We start from the raw sequence: 27,761 nt of genomic DNA on the forward strand, positions 1-27,761 counted from the left end.
GGGTGCTACTGCAGTAAGATAAATTCATAGGAGCCAATAGAAAGGCCAACAAACAACTTGCTAAACTGAACCACTACAAACCAGGAAACATAACAAAATTGCATCCCTCCTCCATTTGGTGGAGTAGAAAGAACAGTCATAGGGTGAGGAAAATTATGGTGTCGCAGAGCCAGACAGCTTAAGCACAACTACAAAGTTATCAAAAAACATATACCCTTTCACAACATTTATCTTCGTACGTGACAACTAAGGAGCAGAATAGAGGAACAGTGTTTATTCCCTTTAAACCTAAATACCTTTCTCTGTCTCCACCCTCAAGTGTAAATATACCTTTCCTAGGAGTAAGAGCAGTAAAATTAGCCTGCTCTAAAGTCGATCTGCCACTTACTAGTACTGTACAGCAGAAGTGTGCGTTTCACTATATAATGGCCTTCCAATTCTCCACCCCCAAAGTAAGGACGCTTATTACAAAAGGGTTTTGATTGCACCCGTTTTTATAGCATCTGGCTGTGGAACAGGACTCTTGAAATAATTGTCTCTACTGTAGTATATGGCTAGCAAGTGTGGCATGAAGCAGTCTAAAGCATGTGCTGGTGTTGGTGACAGCAATGAATTACTACTCTGGTCTACAACAAGATTAACACTTAGAATCCCGGAATAAAAACAAACCAACTGCTCAGATAGTGTGTCAAGAAGCCAGACCAGGAAAGAAGAAAGGGAAGGCAAGCAATAAGAAGGTAAGAGCAGACATGCAGACATTTACTAAAACCGTAAACAACTAATAACTTAAATAATATCTAGTACATTTATGGCAAGAGGCAAAACACAATCTGAGCAGTAGAAACACTAACAGAAACTTAAAAGGAAGCAATGTACGGTGGGGGGGAGGAATTGTAAAGATACAGAATTTCAAATTACCCTAAATTGTAAACATGAAGCAAGCATGCAAAAATTTGGGTCTTGAAAGAAAGAGACCAGACTGCAACTGGCTACACATAAAAGCATTAATGGCAATTGGCCATTTCATCTGTACAGTTGGTACAAATCATGTTCCTAGGGAAGGAGACTGACTGCCCTAAGGACAGGAGTTAATCACACCAAAAGAAGGAAATTTGCTAGCTGATCCTAATTCGATATTACTATTCACACTGACCTGCCAAACTAACTAAATCCTTGTGCCCAACTACTCTGCAAGTACCGATTCAAGAATGACCTCAAGCCTTGGGAAAAGTGCATTCTCAGCCCCATCTCAGCAAGGGAAGCCAGTGGCAGGGACTCATGATTTCAAAGCATCAAATTATTTTATCCTGATTTGGGGGGGCAGCCCAATCAAATATCCCCCAAAAGAGAAGAAAATTGGAAATTCAACTGCTTGGTAAGTTTTATGACCCTAGACGGGGCTTGTGTTAGCACTGTCACAAGGAAGAGAAGCTATGCAGCAGGAAAAAACAAACAAACCAAACAACAAAAACCAAGCCCTTGGGGCTGTCTTTATATTTGAGAGTCTGCTTCATAGAGGATCCGTATCCATGGGCCTCATAGAGCAACTGGCTCTTTAGGAACCTATCTAAGGCCTTACTCAGAAGCAGGTCTGCTAATTTCTGGACAGGTTTTATCATGAGATTTCAGAGAAGCTTCAGAGGAATGAAATTCCATCAGGAGTTACCTGCAGCTTTGGTGCAACTTTGTTATTTCTGAGACCAACGGTGACCTTTGAAGGTCTGTGGCTCACAAACCAGAAATCCCAAATTAAACATCCTTTTCGCTTAAGACCCCATCTGTAAACAATTAACCACCTTCAGATTTCACCATTTGGCTTCTGTAGTTAAGTGTTTACCTATTCTTCTTCGCAAATCTTTCCCATTCCTCAGTTCTGAAACCTGTCAGGAGAAGAATCTCATGCATACATAAAAAGTTCAGGGACAGAAACAAAGATGTAAGAAAGTCAGAAGTATTTACATTTACAAGAGGCAGACAAGGTTCTTTGAGTGAACTGGATATCTTATTAGACCAACTTAAATAGTTGGAAAAAAATTTTTTAGCAAGCTTTCAGGTTTAAAACCCCTTTGCAGGCTGAGGAAGTCTCTACAGTTGGTGTGTCCTCTTCCTGGATGGAATGAACAAGATACTCTTTACATTTATAAGATACTCTTTACTGGGAATCAAAAAATCACTCTGACAATTCTCATCCTCAAATCCAGGCTTTAATAGGAGAATTCTAAAATCTTTCCATTAAGTATGATTTAATCCAATAGATTTCTTCATCTTTACTCAATATCCACAAAACTGCAGGAAAATGAGTAAGGCTGGATCAACTGCTCACTGTCTAGTAAGATGCAGTTCAAGAAACCTGAAGCTTTCCTCATCCACACATGAAAACTTACCTGTAATGCTAGCTGGCAAAAATAAATTTGTTACCAATACTAGTTGAAGTAAAGCTTAAATTTTTCAAAACAGCAAAACATGAGTGCTTTAAATATTACTAGCTGGAATTTGCTTATTCTAGTTTGAAAATGTTTCTGATCTTTTTATAAGATGGTTTGACATGAACAGGTAAGTGGCCTATCTTAAAGAGACCTAAGCTTGGAATGGAAGTATGATTTACTATAACATTTGTAGTTTAATGAGAAATATCCACATATTTTTCATTAAATAAAACTGGGGCAGAAAGGTGCTAGTTAGGTTCTATCTACTAGATGTGCAATATCAGTTGCACAAAAAAGCATCTCTTTCCGGTTCTGGGATCTATAATTACAGGACACTCCAAAAGATAATAAATCAAGTCATAAGGAGCCAACGTTTAAAGTTTTCTTCTTTAAAAACCATGCATGTTTCTTACATCTTGCCTTCACTCCCCTCCTCTTCACCACTATGAGAAAGTAGCAGAGTTTGACGCAGCAGTCAACAGGACCGTTCATTCTTTCTTAAAAGGTTCCAAAACCTTGTTCCTGGTACTGAGAAGGCCTTGCCTCCATTTCTCACAAACATCACCTGAGGCTGATGGTTTCTTCATTCTTGAGGAACTTAAGCTCTCTCAACAGGTCAGAATACCACGCACATTTCAAGGTACCTTGCTGTTTGAAAGTTTGGGTGTTGACATCTGCTTCATGTCAGCCAACTGTCTGGCCAAGAGACACACATACTTTGTAGATGTTATGCCCATTTCTGGACCAAGGATTCAGTCAAGAGGGGTATGTTTGCCATCTGCGCTAGGGCAGAGATCTCCAGTACAAGGTCCACTACAGTGGTTAGCTATTTTGGGCTACCAGATCAGAAATGTTAGCTGTATTAGAGTTGCAGTTTCTGAAGGGGAATTTAGAGACATGCAATACCATACAAGCCAACCTCCATTGGCAATTCTGAGGAAAAAAAAAAAAAAAAGTACTAAATTGACAGATCTAAGGCCACGTCATCTGTTGACTCCCACAAGGTGGATATACTTATACGTTTCTGCTTTTCCAGGGAGCCTCTCCTACACGAGGCTGATTAGCTGTAGGCTGTTCACTCTGCCTTTGAATGTGCTCTGAAGCAGTAAGGTGAGCCAACAACAGACCTGCAGCAGCATCTAAACTGTACTGATAAAACCGGTTTTTGGTCTAAAAGAAACTAAAACTACCCTAGTTGCCAAACACGCTGACAGAATACATAATTGCTTTTAGGGGGAAGAAAAAAAAAAAACAAGTTTATGAAGTTTTATTTTCAGATAATGGTGAAGGAAGTAAAGACCATTTAAAAAAAGAAGTAATCTGTATTGTCCTTAAGAAAGCTTAAAGCTCATCATTCTCAATATGGTAGTTTTCACTGCAGAAAAATCCAAACAGTGCATGAGGAATCCGCATACTGCTTATAGACAGGTTAGAAAACCTGTAAATTCGTTCAGACCCCATATACAAGCTTCAACATCCACAAACTAGTTTCAGAAAATATTAAGCTTTTACATTTAGCTGATTTTAGTAATTCTTACATTTAGCTGATTTTAAAAACACAAATAGGTCTCGGTACATTTCTGGGTTGGGTCCTAAATCTTACACCCTTCTCAGACCCTGCTCCAGCTGTTGTGGATTGTTGCACCAGCACAAGGTAACCAGAATATTAGCATAATTGCCTGCTTGAGTATCTTCCCAAAATGGCAAAAGCCAGAAGAGACAGCCTGGCTTTAACGTTCTTCCTTTCCCTGACCCCAGTAGATGCGTGTGCATGTATACATGTTGGGACATAGATCAAATGCTGCTGCTCTCCAGGGGGCACACTGGATACTTGGGCTAGGGACCGAAATTACACATAAACCAGCATAAGTGACTGGAAACCGGTTCAAATCTGTAATACAACAGAAGTTTGGTGCACGTAAACTGCTTTCAAAATGGCCAAAACCAGTTTAAGATAAACCTGGATGGATGTAGTATCAGACTCAACTGATTTGGGTGAAACTGGTTTACTGAACTTCTGTCCAAGATATCTCAGTCCCCCAGCATCCCAGGATGCTTTGCACCTCCCCCGCAAACCCCACCCCGCCTATCCCCTTGCAGGATGGGCAGGCTAGCCTTGACTCAAGTTATCTGCTCCATCTGAGCAAGAAGGCATGCTCTAGTGCCCACCAGTTTCTGACCTGGGCCACTGCAGGCATATGGCATTTCCAGAATCAAACGTGAATGTCTGTTTACTTGCTTATTGGTTCAATCTATACATTTTAGACTAACTTGTGAAGACTGAACTGATTCAGCCTTGGGCTTTTTGATTGTCTGTATTTAGTCATGGGGATGTAACCAGCTGACAGAAATCAGAGCAGTCCCAAAGCTGGTCTTGTCTCCACACAGAGTGAAGTCCGACATAACCAACACCAGAGAGCTACTTCACAATCTCCTCCATCTTCAGCTGCCTAAACTGGAAACCACTGAGAATTCAAACCAGACACTTTAAACCACAGGCAGGCAAAATACGGCCCACGGGCCAGATCTGGCCTACTGGGCCATCCTATCCAGCCCACAGTGCCCCTAAAATAATTTAGAAAAAAGTAATTGTTATCCCTGCGTGGCTGCCTGTCAAAGATGATGAGGCACCAGCAGCAGCAGGACCCAGCAGAAGCTGGCAGCAGGACCCAATGGCTTAGCAGCAAGGCCCTCCCAGCCCTGCCCTTCCCACAGCCCCCAACCAGAAGCCTCTGGGTCTTCTGGCCTTCTGACCCTTTGGCTATTCCCTGCCCACCCTCCATCTGAGTGGAAAGTCATATAGAAATCAGATGGAAGGAGAGGGGGAAACCGCCGCGATCAGTCCATGCTGCAGGACCTGGGCCAGGCCAAATCCATGCCATGCCATGCAGCATGGATCAGTGGGGGCTGGTAATGCGGAGGTGGGGATGGGGGGCAGAAACTGCTAACATTAGCCTATGCTGCAGGGCCCACACCGGGCCAGGCTGGTTCCATGCCGTGCTGTGAGGTCCCAGCCATGCAGCAGGGAACTGTGTGGTGCTGGCTGGGGCGAGGTGGAAAAGCAGGTGGGAGGCGGGTATAAGTGGTAGTGGGTGGGTGAAGTGGTGGCAGCAGCTGGGAAGCAGTGGCTGCAGTGGTGAGCAGGTATACAGAAGGGAAAGTAGGGAAGTGATGGGGGAGTGGCGGTGGCAGGTGGGAGCACAGAGCCCAAGTCAGTGCCCTGGGGTCAGCGGGATCCCAGGGTAAGGCGGCAGGGAGTATGGATCCTAGGCACGGGGTCTGCCGGGCTGCATCACGTAAGCCACATGTGATGGAGCCAGCAGCCCAGCCCTATTCACTGCTACACACAGGTTATGGGGAACGGCAGGGAACCCTGCACTATGGAGCTGGGCTGTCTCTGCCCCTCTCCCTAACCCTCCCCGCCCCCCGCCCCCAGCAAAGCCCCATGACCTGCACTTCCAGCTTCATCATGCAGGGTTCAGTGACGCTGGCCCCACACGCTGCCACCACCTGCAGTTGGAGATTGGGGTGGGAGCACAGGGAGCTGTGTGCTATGGGGCTGGCCTGCTCGCTGCCACCACAGGCAGCTCCAGGGACTTGCATACTCCAGGGACTCTGAGGACCCACTCCTATACACACACTCACTCTCACTCCCACCCACAGCCCCCACCCCAACCATATACCCCACCCATCCACACACACCCCTACTCCCCTCCACATACACCCACTTACCCCCCCCCCACAATATACAAGAGTAAGCCTGTATTTTGAGCTATTATGCAACTGCCTGTAGATGCACTACGCAAGCACACATAAATCAGGACAAATATATTTTTAAATAAGATTAAAGTTATAGTAGTTGGTATTTTTATTTATTTATTTTTAATATATGGGTTATTTGGGTTTTTTTGGTTTCAAGATTGCAGCATCCTGCCTTCCAAAAGAAGTACTTCTGGTGCAAGGGCTTCTGCTGGCAAAGATCAGGGGCTAAAGGTGGGACTTCTGGTCCCAAGATGGCGACCAAGGCGTGGGGCAACCATCAAGGGGCAGGGCTATCCTTGCAACTCTGGACAGCTCACCTAAACTCTTAAACAGCCCTCCAGCCACAGTAACTCCCCACCCCTGCTTTCAACTAAACTTCAAGAAATGAAGACTTAAAACATCCTAATTGAGTTTTATTTACTAGCAAAAAAAATTAATAGTATAAACAAAGATTTAAAAACTTGGAGCTTAGCCACTCTGGAAAGGCACAAAGGGTGCTGGTAAGATTAAGCAAGCATTCTGATTACTTTAAAAATATTAAAACAGTCAATCCACTAAAATAAAACAAAGCGAAACAGAAAGACATGTGGCTTCAACCCCTCAATTAAACCAGCCATATCATTCTACCTTCCTTGGTTCATTAATTTCCATATGGAAAATAGGATGAGAAGCAGGTTATTTTTGCACAAACTTACATTGTATATCCTCTAGTTACTATAAGCTGAAGAACAAGTTTGGCATGCTCTAGGCTCACTACAAGATAGTGTTCTCGTAAAAGAATGCAATACTGAAAACTGGAAGTACCAACACCAATGAATATTACCTTGCACTCATAGAATCTTTCAAACAAAGCTAGTGTCACAACTGATTTAGAGAATGGGAAACTGAGATATGGAGGATATTAAATTGTTTCTCCTGAAGACATATACTGCAAGTCAGCAGAAGAGTCAGCAATAAGATTCAGGTCTGTCTCAAGACCCTCATTCCACTTGTAGACAGCTTCCCAGACCCAATAGCCCTCATCCAAAGTCATCTTCAAAGATGTCAGAGAAATTAATTGGTTCACAATGGGAAGGGAATGATTACCTTGTAGCAAGGATGACCTGGAAAAATTAAAGACCTACATGCTGGTTTCATAAAAGTGATGTTGCCGCCCTGAACAATAATAATCCACCCTGAGCCAAGTAGAATACCAGGCTGGCATGACTAAGGCACATTACTTCTTGCATCTAGTGGTACATGATTTATCATTTCCAGTCACCTTTGACTTCCCTACCCAAATAACTAGGTACCCATTTATAGCCAGGCTGAGTGGGGATAGCCTTTGGTGCAAGTTCAAGGCAAAGCTTAAACTCACCTCTGGATCTATAGCCAGCCCTAGCTGCTACACTCCACCCCCCAACACTGCACACCAGACAGCATTCTTCTAATTCAAATTATTTTGTCAAATTTTTTGTACAAGTAGTTTTTGAGAAACCTATGAAATTTTCACTCCAGACTTTTAAAAATTGTTACAAGTATCTGAACAATTTATCTTCCCCATTCCCATCATCAACCCTGGCACCAATCAAACAAAGAGGCTCCTTACTTCTAGTTGGCTTTTTTTTTTTTTTAAAAAGGGGTGGGTCATCCCAGTTAAGTTTGGTCCACACAAACTTAGCTAGTTTAATCAGAGGCAGTTTTAAACCAATATAGTTTTGCAAGTGAAAAATTTAAACTTGGCTTATATCATTGTAGCTTTCTCCAGTATATTTACAAGGGCAAGTTACTATGCTTGATCTGAGCCAACAAGAGGCCGAGAAGCAGCCAGGCTTTCAACCAATGCAAGAATGTCTACGCAAGGGCTTAAAACTACTGTGAGGTCCTATGTAGGCAAAAGTATCTGAAAGAGTGACTTACCACTTGTCTCAATCATAGCACACACCTTCCACTTAAGCAAATTACGCACTTCGCTGGTACACATAATAGCATGATAGGAAAGTTTTCCCCCCTACTGCTTACGTTGTAACAAACACTGCCTAAGTGCATAAACCACTCAAATGCATAGCATCTTTCAGCCCTGATCTATTTGTAATGTAATTGTACGCTGCATACTAATTAACTGAGTACTAAATTGGTGCCAGAAACAGTGAAGGGGAAGCAGCTGTCAACTGGCTGCTATTAAAAGCTTTGAAAATGATGGGAGCTCACTCAGTTTCATGGCCACTCTCTCGCTTCTCACTTTCAAGGTTTCGAGTAGCAGTCACCAAAATGACTATTTCCCATCACACCTTCAAGACTTCTAACAACAGTTCCGAAACTGGCTAGTTGAAGCCATGAAAACAACGGGAGTGAATCGGTTTTAGGACTGCAGTATCAGAGCACTGACAACACTTCCTATTTAATAAGCATTACTTGCATTAAGTTTGGTTAAGTGCATGCTTAGGGCATCTGTATCATCTCTGAGTCCCAAAGCCATCCACCATACCATGGGGCTGCTATCACAACACTATGATACAACAGGAAAAACAGAAGGTGTTATCATCCTGACCCATCTATTTTTGTTCCCGTTACCATTGTTGTGAACCTGTTTGCAAACTGGCTTTGCTCCTGCAGAAAAGCCTTCGTATGTGCTTCTGACACAAATCAGTCGCTTTAGGAAAAACTGTCACATCATACACATCACTGCAGTATTAAAATATTGGGTGCAATGTGTTATAAAACAACAAGAGTAGTATTTGCTCACAACAATTTTTGCAGCACAACAGAAGAAGGTAATCACACTAATACAGCTGAAACCCCCCCCAACCCACCCCTACATGGTTTACTGCAAATCCTGGAAAAGAGTCTGAAATTCTTGAGTTCCAAGGATCACGTGCTTGCTTTCCCCTTGACTTGGAGAATGCTGCAGCCTTGTTCTCCATCTGTAAAATATTCACTGTGGAGATAAGATTAGCCAGTGCTATAAAGCAGTTCTGTCAGTTCCACGTACTTTAACCGGAAATATTTCAGGAGCCATAATCCTCAGAAGGCAAAGCTACTCCAACACAACCAATGAAGAACTCAGAATTGGTTGAGATGGGGCATGCTCTTCCCACTCTTCGCTACAAGCTCCAGTAACAAGGAAAGCAAGTGGTTAAAAAACAGATTGTTCTGTAGGTACAGATCTGAATTTCAATCTTGTCCAGATACTTTTTAGGAGATGAAACAAAGACACCAAATTAATTAACAATAGCAACATTTTAAGATTAAACATTAGGGCAAGATGATACAGCAAGATCCAGAAGGTTAGCAAGAGGTTCCCTGGGAAGCAGCAGCAGCCACCTCATCACAGAATACCATATTTTCTTTTTCCCTCCTTCGAAAAGAGCTTCTTTTGAGGCAAGTGAGTGCCAGCAGCTAGGGTGCTAAGCCTGCTCCTGAGCCTGTTGCCAGCCCCATGCACCGGATGGGAAACACAGGCTGACCCAGCATGCTGAAGCCAAACCTATGTGCTACCTCTGGAGCCACATGCCATGTCTGACCCAGTGTACCGAGTCTGGGATCGCATGCTGGACTGAGGGCCACCCACTGGTTTCAGAGCTGAGCATTGAATCCAAGCCAGCACATTGCCCCAGAGCCAAAGTGAGGTCCCAGACTTGGCTCATTGAGTCTGACCCAGTCCATAGATCTGGAGCCAATGTTGGGTCCAGTTGCAGACCAACCCCATGCCAGCCCAATTCAGCATGCAGTTGGGGAGGAAGAGCAGCAGCAGCTTTAACTGTCATAGTCCCCAGAGCCAGGGCAATTAGATCAGCCACTACACCACTCCCCAACCCCCTTTACCCCCCAAACAAGTTTATGGACCCATGGAGATCCTTTTTCTTGTATAATGCATACCCCAGTCTTCCTCAGTTGGTTGGGAGAAGGGGTGGTGTGCTGGTTATGCGAGAAAGAAAACAGGAATATGGAATTCTGCTGGACAAAGCATAAGAACAGATTGACTTTTATTAGTAGATGTTTTGGATGGGGAATCCAGGAAAAAGATGACAAAGTTGAGATGGAAATACAAAGCGCCCGAGTGAGGGACTAACAAATTGAGGGGTGGGGGAGAGGAGGGGAACGCGACTAGGTTACATACCATACTACATTAGGGAAAAATTCTGAACTGGCAGAAAATGGACTCTGTTACCTGCTATATCCTGTCCATCTTTACATTTGATGATTCATAAAAAAACCCCCTCCAACTAGTTTCATTCTTCAAGACAGGACTGAACACTTATTCCTCTTACAGAAGCGGAAAAGATTAGAGGCCACTGCTGAAATCACTGTGATAATTTATAGAGGTCTGCGTTTCATTTGTACTCAATGTACGATCAAAATAGTAAAGGAGCAGATTCTATCAATGCCTTCTCAAAAATGCTCAAACACTTTAGTGGCCTAAAATCCACATTGTTCTGATACTATTCTAGGTAAAAACCTGCTCAGTATAACAAGTTTCCAAATACAACCAGTGACGTATGCTGGGAAACTGAGCTACCTTTAATCAGGTGGTGGACTCAGTATTGCAGTCTCTATTTTCCCTAGCAATGCCCACCAAAGTTCTTGGCACATTCTTTGCTCACAGGAACACCAATTCCTGGCACCATACACACACACAGCTATGAGGATCAGCTTCTTAGACATCAGTCTTGAGACTTTCTTCAAGCTTCATTTTTATCCTGGGCATATTTCAAGTCTTTTATCATTTTATACTCCTTAGAAATTCTCCTTAGAGCAGCAGTTCCCAATTTGGGGTTGCAGGTTACAAGTGAGGGACACCAGTAGGGCTGGTGGGGTAGGGAGTGAAGGGCACTGGCAGGGCCAGGAGGTTGTGTGTAGGGAGTGAAAGGTACCTGGGCAGGTAGAGAGCTGAGGGATGGGGTCATGCTGAGGAGGTCAGGAGGTGCTACTTCACTGTCAGGGCGGCTAGGATCTGGAACCAACTTCCAAGAGAAGTGGTGCTGGCTCCTACCCGGGGGGGGAGGGGAACTTTAAGAGGAGGGTAGACAAACATCTTGCTGGGGTCACTTGACCCCAGTACTCTTTCCTGCCATGTCAGGGGGTCGGACTTGATGATCTGCCCAGGTCCCTTCCAACCCTAGAAAATATGAAACTATGAAATGGGGTCATAAATGGGGTCACACTGAGGAAACACTTGGGAAGCACTGCCTTCAAGTATGTCCAAAAGGGACAACCTGTCTTCACAATTCACCCCATGGAAATACAGCTGGACAGAACGGCTTTCAGTACCACATGCAGATAATGAACAACATCTTTACATTAAATCAGAGAGATGATGCAAAGTGACTGTGGCATTCTCCCTTCCAATGTGGGGCAGAACACACTAGCTTCACAGTGGTCCTAGGACCCACTGCCCGGAGATGAAGGACAAAACTTCACATCACCTGTTCTACACTTAGCACACTGGGCTTTCGTTTTACCAATCCCACAGGCTGTGTGTTATGGGAGACAGCTCTTAAATGCTATAATCTCCAAACAAACTTGGTTAAATTTGATCCTACTTGTGGAATGGGAAATCTTCTGATTTCCTTCTATGCCAAATATAGATTTCTCTTGCAGCAAAACATGCACACAAAAAGGATCAGAAAGCAAACTCTTAGAACAGAAACTGTAATTCCCTCATCCCAACTCTAGAGAGCCATATTCATAACCAAATTCAGGTATCACTGCAATGCTGCTGCTCCAGGGATGTCAGCTGAAAAACTCTAGAAGGATTATCGTCCATATACATAGTACCCAAGATGCACACACTGCTTTCATGCAAAGAAAACTGACAGGTCCCTGCCCCAAGATGCTTACAATTTAAATTCAGACACAAAGCCAGTGATGATAGAGAACAAAAATAAGCAGAAGACATGACAAGCGTGCAGCAAGTCAAAGCTCATGAGATGCGATTAAATTTCTCTCACTGGTTTCTTTGTCTTTTTCCAATTTTGTCTATTAAAGCCTGAAGAAACCATTCAAGATGGGCATCAGTGACAGAAAATGATAAGAGTACGGGCAGAAGAAGGAGGTTGTCCTAGGACTAGACTTTATTAGAAGGCTGGATACAAAACAAAGTATTTTGTTTATATTCCACACAAAGGCATTGGGCTGAGCTCTGTATCTAAAACCAAAAGCAATTTATAAAACATGCCCAGGAACAATCTTTGGGGGGTAAAAGGGTTTCTTTAGACCAAGAACAAGAAGCATCTCTTCCCCACTTCTGGGCCAACATGAGTGCAAGTTACTTTCATAGGAACGCAAGACTGGAAAGATGTCCTAGTTCACTAAGTCACAGGCAAACACATCACATAATCTTTCTTTCAAATACAGAATGTGCTATACATTTCCATGGTCTGTGTTGCTCCAAGGACAGGACATTATATTACATGGCAGTTAATATATGGAAAGTCACTCAAACCCCTATAGTGCAGGACATGACAGCCTGTTTATTCATTAGAGCCTCTTGTTGAGAGAGTGTAACAGCAGCACTCCTCGAGTACCATTAATCACCTGATGATTTTGAGGTGGAAATTGAAGTGGAGGGCTTTAACTGTCAAACCAAATGCTCTAGAATCAGGATAACAGCCTACCTCTGCCTCCAGAACTAACTGGCAATCTGTGTTGGGACAATCATGTTGTTATGATTAGCGAGACCAAATCACTAGAAATTTTACTGGCATAGCAACATCATTTAGGGGCACCGGGGTTCTTCAGCATTACTGGAAAAATCCTATTATAGACATGGTTCTAGCAGCAGAAAAGTGCTTTTGATGTTATAGATTCTTTCACTCACTAAGCCAGTGAAATCTATACTGGTAAAACCATTTTTTCCCAGTGCAAGTAGAAGCTATGCGTACGCTAGGACCTCTTGCCAAAACAGTGAACGAGGTTCAGCATGGACTTAGCTTAAGAAAACCCTGAAAAACTGAATAATGTAACTGATGCAGCAATGTCTGTTCCCTTCTGTAGAGTGCCCAAAACAATAGCTGTTAGGATGCAATTTGTTCCATTCTCCTGGATGGTACCAACTTCAATTTCCAAGTAATGATCATCCAAGTTCGGAGGCTCCCACTCGCAGAAGCAGGACATGATTTTTCATTCCATGTTTTGCCTTTCAGCTTCTTCCTTTTCAAATGCAAAATATTAACCATTTCATTGCTCACAAGAGCATTTATAGAAAGAAGTATCTAGCTGTACAAGTCTGAATTCAGGCAAGAGGCAAAAAGGCATAAGCTTTCATAAGCAACAGCCTACTTCATGAGATGTTACGAATAAAAGCATTTATAAGAGGAGATGAGATAAAATGCATTTAGCCATAATGCTGCCATGACTATAAAACACTTGAGAAGTTCCATTTATTCTTCCTCTCCGTTCTAGGAGCCAACCCAAGAGATCAGTGAAGAGCACCTCAGCATCCCCAAGAGGAAACTAAGTGCGAGGAACTCAGCAGAACCCACAGACTTATTCAAAACACCATGAAAGCACGTCAAACTCAAAAACCACCGTGTGATGGGAGCAGTGCTTGAAAGAGTACCCACCTGCAACCTTCTACCCATGTTACGCCCATTCTCCAACTCAATCCCCGTCTTCAGTGAAAAAATATTCTCCCAACAAAAGACCATCTATGAAGCTTAAATTTAATTCACATACTTTCTTCTTGGTTCTCCTCCCCCAGCTCCCGCCCATTTAGGACTTCTGAACAAATGTGAAAAAAAAAAATGGCTCTGCAATGGGATTAATCCAGGTTTCTACTACTGTAACCAAGGTTGGACTCTGGCCCTGAATAGCTAGTTTCAACTAATTACAATAGTATTCTGCTATTAAGGAGCAGTGCAAGAGGTATTGTTCCCCAGATAAGCGCATCGAAGGAAGAAATGATTCAGCAGTGTAACCGCGTTGAAAGAGGCTAGTTTTGTGAACTTTCCACAATAAACAAACATTCAGAATGAAAGGTTAATAAACGAGCTACACAGAGGAAGACTGGAATGTACAGTATAAAATACAGATGAGAACGAAGAGTTCATGGCCATCTACTGTAAATGAGATGAAGAACTAGGAGTGTCAAAACAAGACAGACTGAGAAATAATAAAGGCAATTAAGCACAGTGCAGGAGAATGACAGGTGTAACATCAAGGTACAATGTAAACCTGAAGGAAATACCAGGTTAAAAAAAAAAAAAAAATGCAGCCACAAGAGGCATAATCACTGTAGTAGAAGCAGGCAGAGTCTAGAACTGTGTAAAAGTCTTGTATTATTTGTTGCCCTAGAGGCCAAGATTAGAAAGCATCACCCACACGTACACAAGACACTGGAAGTGTTAGTTAGTCATCTGGAGCCATGAATGAAAGCCACGAGCGAGGTATAAAAAAAATACAAGTCTAATTACTTGACATGACCACATATATATATGGATGTCTTTAGCTCCGTTGGTCCTGTGGCCTATATTGTCAGATGCAGCGAAAAAGGTCAGGCGGTAAAGTCTGCTTTTTCTCTTATTTCTGAAGTTAAGAATACCACCAATACTGCATTCGTGGCCAGTCAGACAAGAGGGTAAGAAGTGTAAATGCACAGGGCTAAAGCCCAGGAATACTTATTGGTTCGTAAGCGTGTAATTAGACTTAGTAAGATATTTCTTGTACGTTTGTTCTCCCTTTCCTATATAGGAATAGATCAGTATATGTAAGCAAAACTGGGAGGTGTGGGGGCAGTAGAAATCCATTCTTCCTTGTTGCTTAATCTATCACACCAGTGGAAAGCACTACTTTGATACACTAGTTTACAACTTCAGTATCTGTCAGCTGAAACCTGTATTTTGGGGAACAAACTGTATTTTTGTTAACAGGAGATAAATACTATGTTCAGTAAGATGAAAATGAGATGGGTAAACATTAATTCATGCAAGGGGGGGGGAAATCAAGCAAAAGCCCTAGTGAGATGCAGCATGCTCACTCTTGCTTGACAAACGTGATGGCAAATGTAAAACAGAAATCTGACTGTCATGTAATATCTGCCCCTCCTTAAGACCCATGCCACCACAAAAGGGCTTTGAATTGCTTCTATGTAGCAATAAGTCCAGGAGAGGAAGAAGTTTTGTTACTAAATTATGATTTTTCATTCCTTTAATAATATTTTCTACTTTTGAAATTGTGAATGTACATGCACATGGGCAACAGAGCAGTTCAACACCTCTCCAAGAGCTGCAGTGTTCAACTCCAGGCTAAATGGGAGTCTAAAAACAGAACAAAACACAAACACAACAAAAAAAACAACAGCCCCCAAAAAACAAAAACAACCCAACTCCATCATTCAAGCAATACAGCAACTGAACCCTAGAGTAAATTATCTCCATGATCTGTAATTCTAAATAGAAACTATGACTCACTGGTTAAAAAAAAAAAATCCACACATTTATATGCATTCTGGAGAACTGGATTGGGTGTACAAGCTAAGTTTCAGAGTGCAAAAGCAAAAGAGAATACTAGACTGAGCATGCAATTAAGAGCCAAGAGCTCCAAGCCCTTTTCCCAGCTCTGCCACTGAGTCACTGTGTGATATTCAGATGAAGATATACCACAGCTTCGCGATGATCTGCATCACCAAAATTCAATATAGTACATCATCATAATACCCACGCCAAAGCATCCACATTGCAGAGTGGGGAGATATGGATGGAAGAGAAAACTTTATTACATTCCCCAGCTCCGTCACCTCTACCATGCAGTTTTTTCAAATTCCAACAAAACTACTAGCTAGGCTTCATCCTAGCACTATATAAAATATGTCCATGTTTAGAATACTACAGACTTTCAAGGAAATAATTTCCCAGAGATGTGCTGACATCACCAACCATGATACAAAAAAGGCAGCAGACAAGAAGAGTCATGTTAATTTCAAGCTCCATTTAACACCGGGAAGGTGGGAGGGGAAGAAATCAATCTCCGCCAAGTAGGAAAAGGACCAAGAAGACTGGTAAGGAAAGAAGCTTTAAAGAAAAATTTCAGAGGGCATTACAGACATTGGAGAGGTTAGAGAGTGAACAGTAGTGGTAAACCACTTCTTTTTCAGTCTCACTATATGAAGACAGAGAGAAAATAAGTATTTGCCGCATTCTTTACTGTATGCAAGTCAGCCTGCTTGCTAGCATGTTACTTGCTGATACTGAAGCAGAGCTCAAGTTATTGGACACCAGCTCCTGCAAAGTAAAGTATGTTTACCTGTGCGAATAGATAAACAGGTCTTTGGACTGGATAAAGCACGACTCTGGACTTTAGACCAATCAAAATGCAGGTGAATTTTCCAATGAAAACCTGTCTACACCATCAGTCATTTAAGGCATCATCATACAGAACATGTGCCTGCATCTCTTGGTTTTCCAAAAGTATCATTTACACAATAAGCAGCTGATTAGTCTATGATATGCTGTTCCACTTTTGTAAATATGGGTATACTAAGGCACAGCCTGATCCATGCTAAGTGTTCCCTGCCTCCCTACGTGTAGGGAAATGAGGCCTGGAGTAATGTCACAAAAGCATGCAACTGTTGTTCAGAAGCAGGCCTGCTGGAGTGAAGGCAGCAGACAGACTTCAGAGGAAGCAAGAACACTCCCTAGCTCCCAAGCAGAGGGCCTGAGATGAGGCATCTGCAGGAAACAAGCACTGGCAAAGATGAATGGAGTATGGAGACCAAGTCTGCAAGAAGAAAGTCTCTTGAAGGTAGGGTAGGAGATTGTGTATTTCCTTTTGAACTTCGCTAACAGCCAGGTCCTAGAAAAGATGGTAATTTTTGTTTTTGGACAGGGCAGCCTAAGTTACTGGGGAGCTCTAAAATGACTGAGTCAGTGGACAGACTGGATGAGTCCTTGCTACTATGAGCCAATTTAGTCTAGGCAACTGCTGGCCTCAGTGCTGTGACTTTTAGGAGGATATTTTAAACACAGCTCTAGCAAAAGACTCAAATCTTAAGAAACTTCATACAGAACTTATTTCTACTAAGAGAATGCTTGTACCAAGAATTCCTCTTATAGTGACTTACATAAAAGGCAGTTATAGTCCTGCCCATAGTTAGGACTTCCTGATGTTTCATACCCACACAAATGCACACAATTTGTTAAATAAGGAACAGGTGTATTTGAATGTTACATAACTATGGTTTCTACATTTCTAGCTGGGTTAGAACAGATGGCAAAGACTCAAAATTAGAGAACTGTCCATTAAAGTAACCCATACAGACAGGAGTGTGTAAACTCTATAAAGATTAATTTCTGCAATTAGAATTCTCTTTCTGTTGAAATACACTGAAAGGAAGCTGGATGTCTGGAAACATCTATTCTTTAAAGTGTAATACGGATTGGTATGCAAGGCTTCTAATATATTATTGTTTTACTAGACTAATGTTTGTTTTCATGACCCTTTGAATTATTCATATAGTTTTTTCTTTGTGGTGTGCAACTTTCATTTGTTAAAAAAAGAAAGCTGTAATTCATAGGTTCTCTCATAGCAAACACTAGCAGTCATATCAGTATCAGTTATGGAAAAAGAGAGACCAACTCTAGGCTTCCACCACCTCCATATGGACTTTGGCAGCTGCAGTCCACCCTTGAAGGAGCAGCACAGAGAAGTCACAGAACTGGTAGGGAAAGCTTTTTAGGGGCACACATCCTACATCAACATCATGCTCATGCCTCTGCTGTTGAGCTAAGAGAACGAAACCAAAAAGAGTCAGCTGAACAGAAACTACCTAATATTGACACAAACTAGATAGGTCATACAGAAAAGTGCTTTTAGTAAAAAGTCATTTTAAATATGAAACCCCTAATTGCAGTCTTAATATGACAATTGGGAAAAAAATCAGTTCTGCAAGCAACAAAAAAAGGGTAAGCTCAACACCAGGACTAATCACACCCCAGTTCCCATCCCCCACCCCACTCAATCTACTGCTATTCTTCTCACTTCACTTGAAGGTTCTTCCATTTGACCAACTCTTTCCCCAGACACCTACCTTATGACTAAGAATAGGAATAAATAAAGAAATAAGTAAATAGGCTACTCCTACCTAGATGGACTCAGCAGGCTGTTGGCACAGCCTTTTGTGAGAGCACCCACTGGGGCACTCTTGGCCCTTGCCTTGCTGTTCCTACATAACAAGGATGAAGCTACAGACAAGGATGTGGTGCTCTAGCTGCTACAGCTCCTTCCCCTTCATTGGGTCAGTTCACAAATTAGATCTGAGGAAGAGATGAAAGCAGGGTAAAGGGATGTGCACAGGGCACGCAAGAAAAATCAAAGTTAATAATAGGATAGCTTGATAGAGTGCTAGCAAAGCAAGGTGGGAGCGAGTGCTAATCAAACAGCAATGACTGATAACCACAAACTAAGCACCACTTCAGGATGTTAGGTGTAGCGGATGTTTTGTGAACATTAATTAAGGAGCTCCATGTGATGGCCCTGCAAGCTTCAATGGTGATATGTCTAAGGCATGCCAAGAAGGCTGCCTTTGCCCTTGTGGAATGTGACCTAATCCATAACTCAAAGTCTGAAGTAACAAGCTGCTCTTTGTTACTTACTGCACAAGGAAAAGTAAGTTGGACTTTGACTTTCTACCAAAATTTGTAAAGCTTTTAGCATCCCATGTAGGAAGTCCCATTTTGCTTGAATGAATAGGGTCTAGGAAAGAATACTGGCAGATTTCTCAAGGTGCTCACCAAGCTAGAAGTTCAGGATGGGAATACAGCACCACTGCCCTTGGGTATAACTAGGAAGGGTAGGATCAACCACCAGACTGGTAGTTTGATTACTCTTTGGGAAGAGGTTATGGTTATAAACATGTTTTGAGAATGAAACAGCAAGTTTTCAGAGGCTTCCTATGCTTGATAAGACTTAGTTATGCTCCCATAATGCAGTCAGGTCTGACTAATAGACAGATGATCCACAAACCATTCATAAATCTCTACTGTGTCATGAGTAAATAGACCTATTATCAATTAGCTTATGGTAAATGCATTCAACTACCATACGGACTTTCACAGAGAAGAGACTGAAAAATTTCAGGTAAAGCAAGTATAGACTAGATTGGAGCTGAAGCCAGAGCTGTGTTAGCAGATATCCAAGTGCAAACTTTTCCTACTTGACATGACCACGTATATATATGGATGTCTTTAGCTCCATTGGTCCTGTGGCCTATATTGTCAGATGCAGCGAAAAAGGTCAGGTGGTAAAGTCTGCTTTTTCTCCCCTGAAAATAGGCCTAGTCCCAAGGAAAGAAAGAAGTCTGAAAACCAGTGCTGTCTTGTCGAGGCAAGGGCAACCCAATCACACTGGCTCTGACTTGCTTTGTTGTTGTCTGGGTAACAAAATAAGAAAAGCCTTAAGAAGTCTACCCCTCAGGTCCCCCAAAATTGTGCCTTTTACAGGCGGACCCATTTATATGCTAAGGCAGGTATCTTAACAGTCACTGTCTTTACAGAACATTTCTGAAGTTCTCCTGCCCCTGGCTCATTAATCACTGCCCACCAGATGCAGAACTATGGTGTAAGTACCAGTCCCATGGTTCCACAGCTACCTGGCATAGATGAACTGAATGAGCTCCTCCTCACTGGTCCATAAGCCACTTGAACTACTTTATCTTGCAAGTGAGAAGAGTTCTAATCTTGAATAGAGGAGATGCAGATGAAGCCACAAGGCCTAGCAGGCTGGAAAAAAACACCGACTTCAAGAAACTCCGATCTGACAGTCAATATAGTAGACTGTGTTTTCAAAAACACTGCTGGGAGGAAGGCTCTGCCTCCCAAGTTCACACATGTCCCAACAAAGGGACATTTTTATTCTGAAAGAAAGTGATTAATTTATTCTGAGTCTTTGCTTTCAAACGGAACATGTGCAAATCATCCTTGGATGACCTTTCTTTTCAGATGGGTATGCTTATGTGCATATTCCTGTCATTTTAGAAGCTGTCGCCAAAAAGAGCACTTTGAAAGTACCTGAATGGAAGGAGAAAGGTCAAAAGAAGGAACCTCATTCCAGCAGTAATCCCCACACCCCCTTCTAGAATCAAAGGAATGTCTGAAGCAAAGCCCTAAATAACTGTGTGGAACAGACATCCTTTAAACCACAGCCCCCACACTAAGCTTTGGTAGACAGCATCCACAGTCCCCCTCACCTTCCCAAGATTAACATACAGAATGTGATCTTTTCTACCCCTGGTAGAGTTGAACTCTCTCACATTTAAGAGGCCATACTTTTCCTGTGTAGCCACAAAATGCCTGGGATGGAATTCCTTTAGAATATCTTCTCTGACTCCTGTTTCTAGGAGTTATGCCACAGAACTGGAATTACATCTGGGATCTGCTTGTCTGGTGATGGCACTCCCAGCTGCGGGTAGGAAAAGCCAGTCTACAAATTGAAGGAAAGAGTGTGAACAGTTTAGGACAGACTGGCAGTTCAAGCCTCTGACCTGGAAGAGGCTTGTTACAGAGCAAGGGGATGTAGTCTCCCTGTCCTTTGGATGGAGCTTGAAGCTTTCTCCTTTGTTCTAGTAGAACAGGGGGCTGATGCCAATACTGATGTCCTCATGTGAAATACTAAGAGGAAGAGGAAGATGGTATTAAAGCTACTAATATCAAAACCAAGCAGCTGCCACTCTTTGAAGGCTCAACGCCAGACATTTCCTCTTGAACTTGCACTGAACCAACTGTCTTCTTCTAATGAAGAATCTTTCACACATGCCATGTTTTATGGTAAAAGACCTGATGTATGTTGCTTAAGTCCTCTGGTCATCTGCATGACAGCTGAAGTTACTGTTCTTGCTGCAACTTCTGATATACCAAATGAGGCATTTAGCAACAATTAGCTACCCATCTTTCTGCTACTGAGGCTTTCACCGGGTTTGCTTTATTCTTAGCAGATGGTTGGCACATAAGGCCATTATTCCCTAGAGATGGTATGGATAGCTGAACTATAAACTCTAATGCCATGTTGGACTGAGGAGAAAGACTTCCTGCATAGACTATCCAATTTTTTGTCTTGTGTCAAATGATGTAGAATGCACTTGGGAGTCCTTCTGGTTCTCCGATATGCTGCAGTGACAGTCAGAAAGTGAGGAGGCTGAACGCATGGAAGTGATATGGGGAAAAAAATTCTCTATACTGTAATCATTATAGTTGGCTAACCTTATTTGACATGGCTTGATTAGAAGCACGATTTGTCCAAATGGGTTTCGTGGGTCATAACAACCCTCCTGAGACTGGGATCTTGCGGTTAGAAATGGACCCTTTTGTCCCATTGTGTTTTTGGTATACCATCCTTTTTGACCACCAGTTGATAAAACAGCACTTTTGGCTAAAACAAATGAGGCTTCAGATGCTGTCCTGGCATTCCACCTGTTCTTGCATTAGACATGTTTCTGGACACGCACTGGAGCACTCTCAGTAACAAATCCTGAAGTGGTGGAGAATCTATAAGGATAAGCATTACAAATCCAGAAGCAGTGGAGAACCCATAAGGATCCACATCTAAAACCTGTAAGGATAAGCGTGTTCAATATCAGTACACTAACTGGGTAAGGTCCAATAAGGCTATTTGGCACAAAGAGGGGGACTGGCAGACCTGCTAATGCAGTGCACTAGGCTCCTTCTCATAGTATCCACTGGAGTAAAGATACTGTCTATGTTTAATACAAACTGAATGGAACATCTGCCTAGTATTCACCCCAGTAGCCTCTCTTTCCAGGCGAGGAGAAGCAAGGTGATAAATCTGTCAATGCCATGCCAGACCCCAGATGTGATGCTGATCTTGGACAATTTTGAAACCAAGAACCAGGAGAATAATTTCCATTAGAGCAGAAAGTGGAAGGAGGGGAAGGGCTGGAGAAATAGGAATCTTCTGTGCCCTTCTGCCTCATCTGTCCCACTTTACAGAAAAGAACAGAAGGGTGGGTGTGGCCTTGAGGGTGCTTGTATCCACCTGACCACTCAGACCAAGGGATGGATGGATCTGTATAATCTTCAGATCACACTGTACATGCCAGTGTATCTAGGCCATTGTTGTGGTAGTTAGTGATGGTTCAGACTGCTCTGTGCCAACATCCAGAACTGCTTCTTGCTATGATAGGTGTATCATAGCATGTCATGGCACAAAGTTAATCCCCAACCTTTGGCCTAGGTCCCAGTGTTCTTAGAATTGACACTGAGGCATCTACAAGGAACTTGGAACAGTGCCTCATCCTGCTAACAAGAGGCCACTGTCATCTGGGACTGGAGGCACTGCATCTGAACGATCACTCCCACTTGATCTCCATTAGCAGAACCCAACACCTGAGAGGCCCTGCTATGTCTGCAGTTAGAACGTGATACTTCAAGATCCTTCTGTTCCGAAGGCTAGGCTTTCATTCCACAAGCAGCAAGGGTGATATCTACACAGGTGCATGGGACTTCTTATTCTCCAAATTCTGAGTGGCCAACAGGAAAGAGGCCTGCAGCTGGATTTGACACTGGTAAGAAACTGGGGCAGACAGCCCATAGCACAAATACTGGTCCCACGCATCCCATGCACTGCTGGAATATAGACAATAGCAGGGAAAGAGAGGTAAGTTTTTTAAATCCAGGCTTGTTCCCATTCATACCCATCACACATTTGCAATACCATACCTTAGTGTAAGCATTTTAAGAAGAAAATAGGCTGAAAATTTCCATTAGTTCTAAGACAGTCTTTGAAGGAGGGTGGATCAGCCTGGAAGATGTTCCTGGTCCATCTGTTGCTGCAAATTAAAGAAGTTGAGGTTGCCAGGGTGCCACTCGCTCTTACCACGTTGCCCTCCAACTGTTTGCAGGGAGAGAGGGGTAAGATGCTCCAACTGGCACCTCATGAAAGGTTCCTTGAGCTCCACTGACAGCACAGCCTTGGAGTTAATATGAAGTTACCACTTGAACAAGAACTTAACAGAAATCAAATTCAAATTGTGAACTACAGTATTTATCGCTGAAAACATACAGCACTTGCACTCCAGTACATATATGAAACTGGTTCTGTTCCTAACCTTAGAGGGGAAAAAAAATATATATATCCTTCTAGCTATAAGTACTGAGAGGAAGAATAAAATCAAGTGTGTTCTAAATTAGGTCTGTGGTCTAGAAACCTAACATTGGAGTATGTATGTGCAAAGAAGTCTTCTGCAAGAGGTTTCACTTACAATGCTTCTACCTATTTAAAAGCTTTTACTAGTTTAAGATGTATGTAGGAAAGGAGCCAGTAAGAGTTCTTTAACAGGAGAAACACTCCAAGTCCACCCCTTGTAAGTAAAAGGATATAGCCCCTAACTAGGACTGTGTTGGTCTACCAGGCCAAGTGTGTAGTAGTGGTGCATTATAACACAGAGAGGACCCTTGGTATAACATGACTGTGGCGCAGCACATGGCTCCAGGTTTACTTTGTACTATGCACTTACTGGCCCAGAAATAAAAGTCAGTTGCCATCATCTTGGAGCATAGTAAAGGGTTGGGAGATGCAGGGAGAATGATGGGGAGGGGGCGGGGGAAAGAGTATACCTGCAAAACCCAAGAATCCTGCCAAAGGAGTTGAACAGCAGGTCCTTAAATGGTGAAGGTCTCTACTTGCCTACCAACTCTTAAAGATCTAGGTGCATAATTAAATCATGCACTACAGAGAGATTGACATCCACTACCCTCAAGAGAGATTCTCAGTACTGAAGACTAGGATTTTATTACTCAAGTGTGTAACCTCATTCAACCCACTGGATGCACAGTTTGAAAATTCAAGTCCAAACTTATGCTTAGACCATTTAGAAATTTAATTTTAATTTGAACAATAAACTATACTCTTGCTTTCTGGGTCTAGTCTCATAATCTGTTTTCATACAGGGTTTACAACACTCAAAAGTAAAAATTGTAGACAGTAAAGATTCCAAAGACCTCTGGGATGACACTAAGTCTTATGAACATCTACCCTCGCTTTTATGTAGCACCACATGCTAATGTAGGGAGCAGATTTTAAAAAATCCCTAACATTCCACTCAGGTGAAAATGTGTGAATGTTCATGTTTAAATTCACTGGGAGACATGCAAGTCCCATGGATGTAAATAGCAAAGCCTATGCTGACTTCAGTAAGGCCAGGCTTTCATTCAGTCATAGTGGGTGAAGAGTCATTTAACTGCATTTGTTTATGCACCATTTAACAGCAGCCTAAAGATCCTGCTGCACCAGTGGTCTCCAAACTTCACTGGCCCATGGGCAACAATACTGAGCAAGCAACACACCATAAGCAACTCCATACTTCTTCTCCCTGTCAAGCCGAAGAAACACATACGTCAAAAGCAGAATTTTTTGTAGCCACAAGCAGCATCAGAAGGTCTCAGAGGCAACATGGTGCCCCCAAGGCACAAATTCAGCACCACAGTGCTATGCACATTTCAACAGAAGGGAATCTGCTTTTCCTCTTCCATTCATGGAACCTAGGCTCAGCTACAATTTTCAGAGCTCTTACTGAATTACTACTAGCCAGTGTTAATTACAGTCAAGTCAAGAGACACCAGTTTTAAAGACCAGGAACTAAGATGCATCAGACTGCCAGGCTGTCCCTTCTACATTTAACTGACGACATGTGATAAAACATTCATCCCACTCACCATGGCTTCCTCAGGAATTGTCTGTCTTTGGATCCTTCCCTACTCCTTTTTCTGCATGCATCAGTCTCAGACCAGAGTTGGGTCTCATCTTCAGCAGGGTTCAGCCACCAACATATCAAGAAAAACCTGATGCATTTGTATGAATGGAAAACCCTAGCACAAAGGAGGTACAATAGTGTAAAACAAACTTGTGCTGCTGCAGTTTACTCCGGGTAAGATGTAGTGATCCAAGCTGCAGCTAAGTACCAGGGATCCATACCTATACTAAGGTTTTTGCCATGGTACAACTGCATGTTATACCACTGGTTAAAAACCCCCTGTACAAAGGTTCAGAGCTGTACGAATGTTTTAGAGGCCTGTAGATAAGAAGCCCACTTGATGCATCAATCAGTTATAACTGATAAAACTCCATGTATAATAATAGCCTTTGCTCATTTCCGATTAAAAATATAACCGGAAAATACTCAGATTTAGAAAGCTACATCTTTAGTATCCTAAAAATATATTATATAAGAGAGAGTGCTGCGGATTAAAAACTGAAGACGACATATAGATGCAAATCTGTAGGGAAAGAGAAAGAAAAAGAAAGAATAGATTGGAAACAAACAGCAAGAAGCAAACAGTGTTGAAATGGTCTTTCAAAGCATAATGCAGTAAGCAGTAGAAGCAACCAAGTAAAGCAGCAGAAATGGACAGTTTCTGCCCCCTGCAGTTTCTATTGCTATCTCGATTTTTAAGACTCAGCCCTTGAAAAAGACACAGAACATCAATGTCCTAGAAATCTAAAGACCAAATGTGACCGTTCCACTATCACCAGATAGCCAACTGTGCAGCATAACGTGTGCAGCTGGGCTCTTTTGACCAAGAATGGCTTTAGTCACTGAATTTTCCTATTACCGTCCAATTGGAGTTTGGAGCAATCTCTATAAGGACAAACAAGTCACATTTCTTGATGTATATTTCTCTCTGCTCACTGCCTGGATACAAGGAAACTGAGATACACTTTCTAAAAGTTGTTATTATTATTTTTAATCTACCTCAACCAACTGACCAGGACTAATAATGAAAAGTCTCATCCACAGAAAGAGATTTTTAAACATCAGAACTATGCCCCACACAGAGCCCTAGACTGCAGAACAACACAGAACTGTTTGCTAGTTGTTAAGCCGTAAGAAGACTTTCCGACAAAACGCTACTAGTAACATTTAAGGTGTCAAAAATGTACAGCAAGTACCCAGCCGAGAGAGAAAAACCAAGAATTGGCAAAGAAACATGACATGGGTGGGTGGGGCACAACCGCGGCTGAGGCCATTCAGCTCCATGTAGATAAAACTATTAGCATCAGTCTCCAAATTTGAACAATAAAGCAAAAAGAAGAGATAATTTCATTAAAAAAAAGTCCAAGTGGTACATACCCAAGTATTAGAAGAAGGTGAAATGACTATTGGTGACTGTGCATTCAGTCAGGTTATGCAATTAAAGTCAGCAAGTCAGATACCAGCCTCACCAGTCAACAGGGCCAAGATTTCACCCTGTATTTCCACACATTTCACATGGACTAAAATCCAACAACTTCCAGACCGATCTATTGGTACCCATTAAAATGCTGATTTTTTAGTTTCTTAAAGAATCAATGAAATATTGATGATTTCCTTCAGAAGGCAGAAGAACTGTCCCTTTGAACTCATCTCCTTTATAAACCAGCCACACGAGGAGCAAAAGAGGAAAAGGAAAGAGAGTCATTAAAAGATGTGTGTGGAAAAAATATGGCACGCTACTGGACGAAGACTTCCAACTTGCACTCGAGCAGTGACGTGCAGAACACTATAGCCTGCAGGGAAAAAAAATACTGTACTCCTGGAGCTTATCACAGCTCCCCAATAAATGACGCTAATTTTTAAAAGTATTCACTAAAAGGTACAAGGATGTGGGGTCAACCTACAGAGGCAAAAAGCGTGTCAATGCCCCAGGAACAGTACAAGTTTGGGAATAGACGAGATCACATCATGAGGCAAAACTAATTTTTACCCTCCAGCAATGGAGCACACCAGTTACTAGTCGGGCACGGCCTTCCCACCTCGCTGGGGGTCGGGCACGGCCTTCCCACCCCGCCTTTGCTTTTTGGGCTTTCACTAGACATAACTAAAGTCCCAGGCTCCTCCGCCTGCCCCGCTCCACGCAAGTCCCATCCCACATATTAAGTTGTGTTTCGGCCTCTTTTCTCCCCCATGAAACCCACCACTGTGGCACGAGAGAAAGCAAGCCCAGTACTGAACGCTTCAAAGGAGCAGAAATCCCAAATACACCCGCGGTCTTATTTTAGGACGGCCAGACTAGGAAGCGAGGAACCGGCTTTAAACCTCCGTTTCCTCGTGCGCTCCCTCGACCGTTTCTTTTCAAAGAAAAATCTGGCAAGTGGAAGACGGCGCATGAGTCAGACGACTTCTTCCCGTCGCCCAGCCGGGGCCCAGCCCAGGACCCGGCTCCCCACGCCCCCCCGGCCGCTACCTGTGCGATGCCCGCACTTCCCCCTCACAGCGAGGCCAGAAACCTGCAAAGTCATTTTGAAGTCAGAAGTGGCAGGCGGCAAGGGGAGCGCCGGTCGTCTTGCAAGGGGGTGGGGGGGGAGAAAAAATAAATAGATCAATGGATGTTTTTGGAGACACCCCCCCTTCCACAACTGGGGAAAGGATGTGGATGAAGGCACCGGGTGTCCACAGAGGGGCAGGATCAGCACTGGCCGCCCCTTCCCCACACGCACCATCCCCGCCGCCGCCCCGCCCGGCCCGGCCCGGGGTACCTTGGCTTTCCTGGTCTCGGCCGAGCCGCTCCACACGAAGCACTGGTAGATCGCCCGCAGGTTCTGCTTCCAGTTCTCCACCTTGAAGCCGGTCACATGGCAGCACCCGGCCGCCGGCGGACTCATGTCAGA

At 43.0% G+C, this 27,761-nt stretch overlaps 1 protein-coding gene across 2 annotated transcripts in view; it reads right to left on the reverse strand.

Moving 5' to 3' along the window:
• Positions 1-27,755, reverse strand: part of USP22 (ubiquitin specific peptidase 22) — a 187,175-nt gene extending 159,420 nt beyond the window's left edge. For both annotated transcript variants that reach the window (XM_019541971.1, XM_019541970.1), the window contains exon 1: positions 27,630-27,755. In XM_019541971.1, coding sequence (XP_019397516.1) covers positions 27,630-27,755 — 126 coding nt within the window. The remainder of the gene's footprint in view (positions 1-27,629) is intronic.
• Between the last annotated feature and the right edge of the window lie 6 nt (positions 27,756-27,761).

Source organism: Crocodylus porosus, unplaced genomic scaffold (assembly GCF_001723895.1).
Source record: "Crocodylus porosus isolate Cpor-Errol unplaced genomic scaffold, CroPor_comp1, whole genome shotgun sequence".
Classification (NCBI taxonomy): Eukaryota; Metazoa; Chordata; order Crocodylia; family Crocodylidae; genus Crocodylus; species Crocodylus porosus.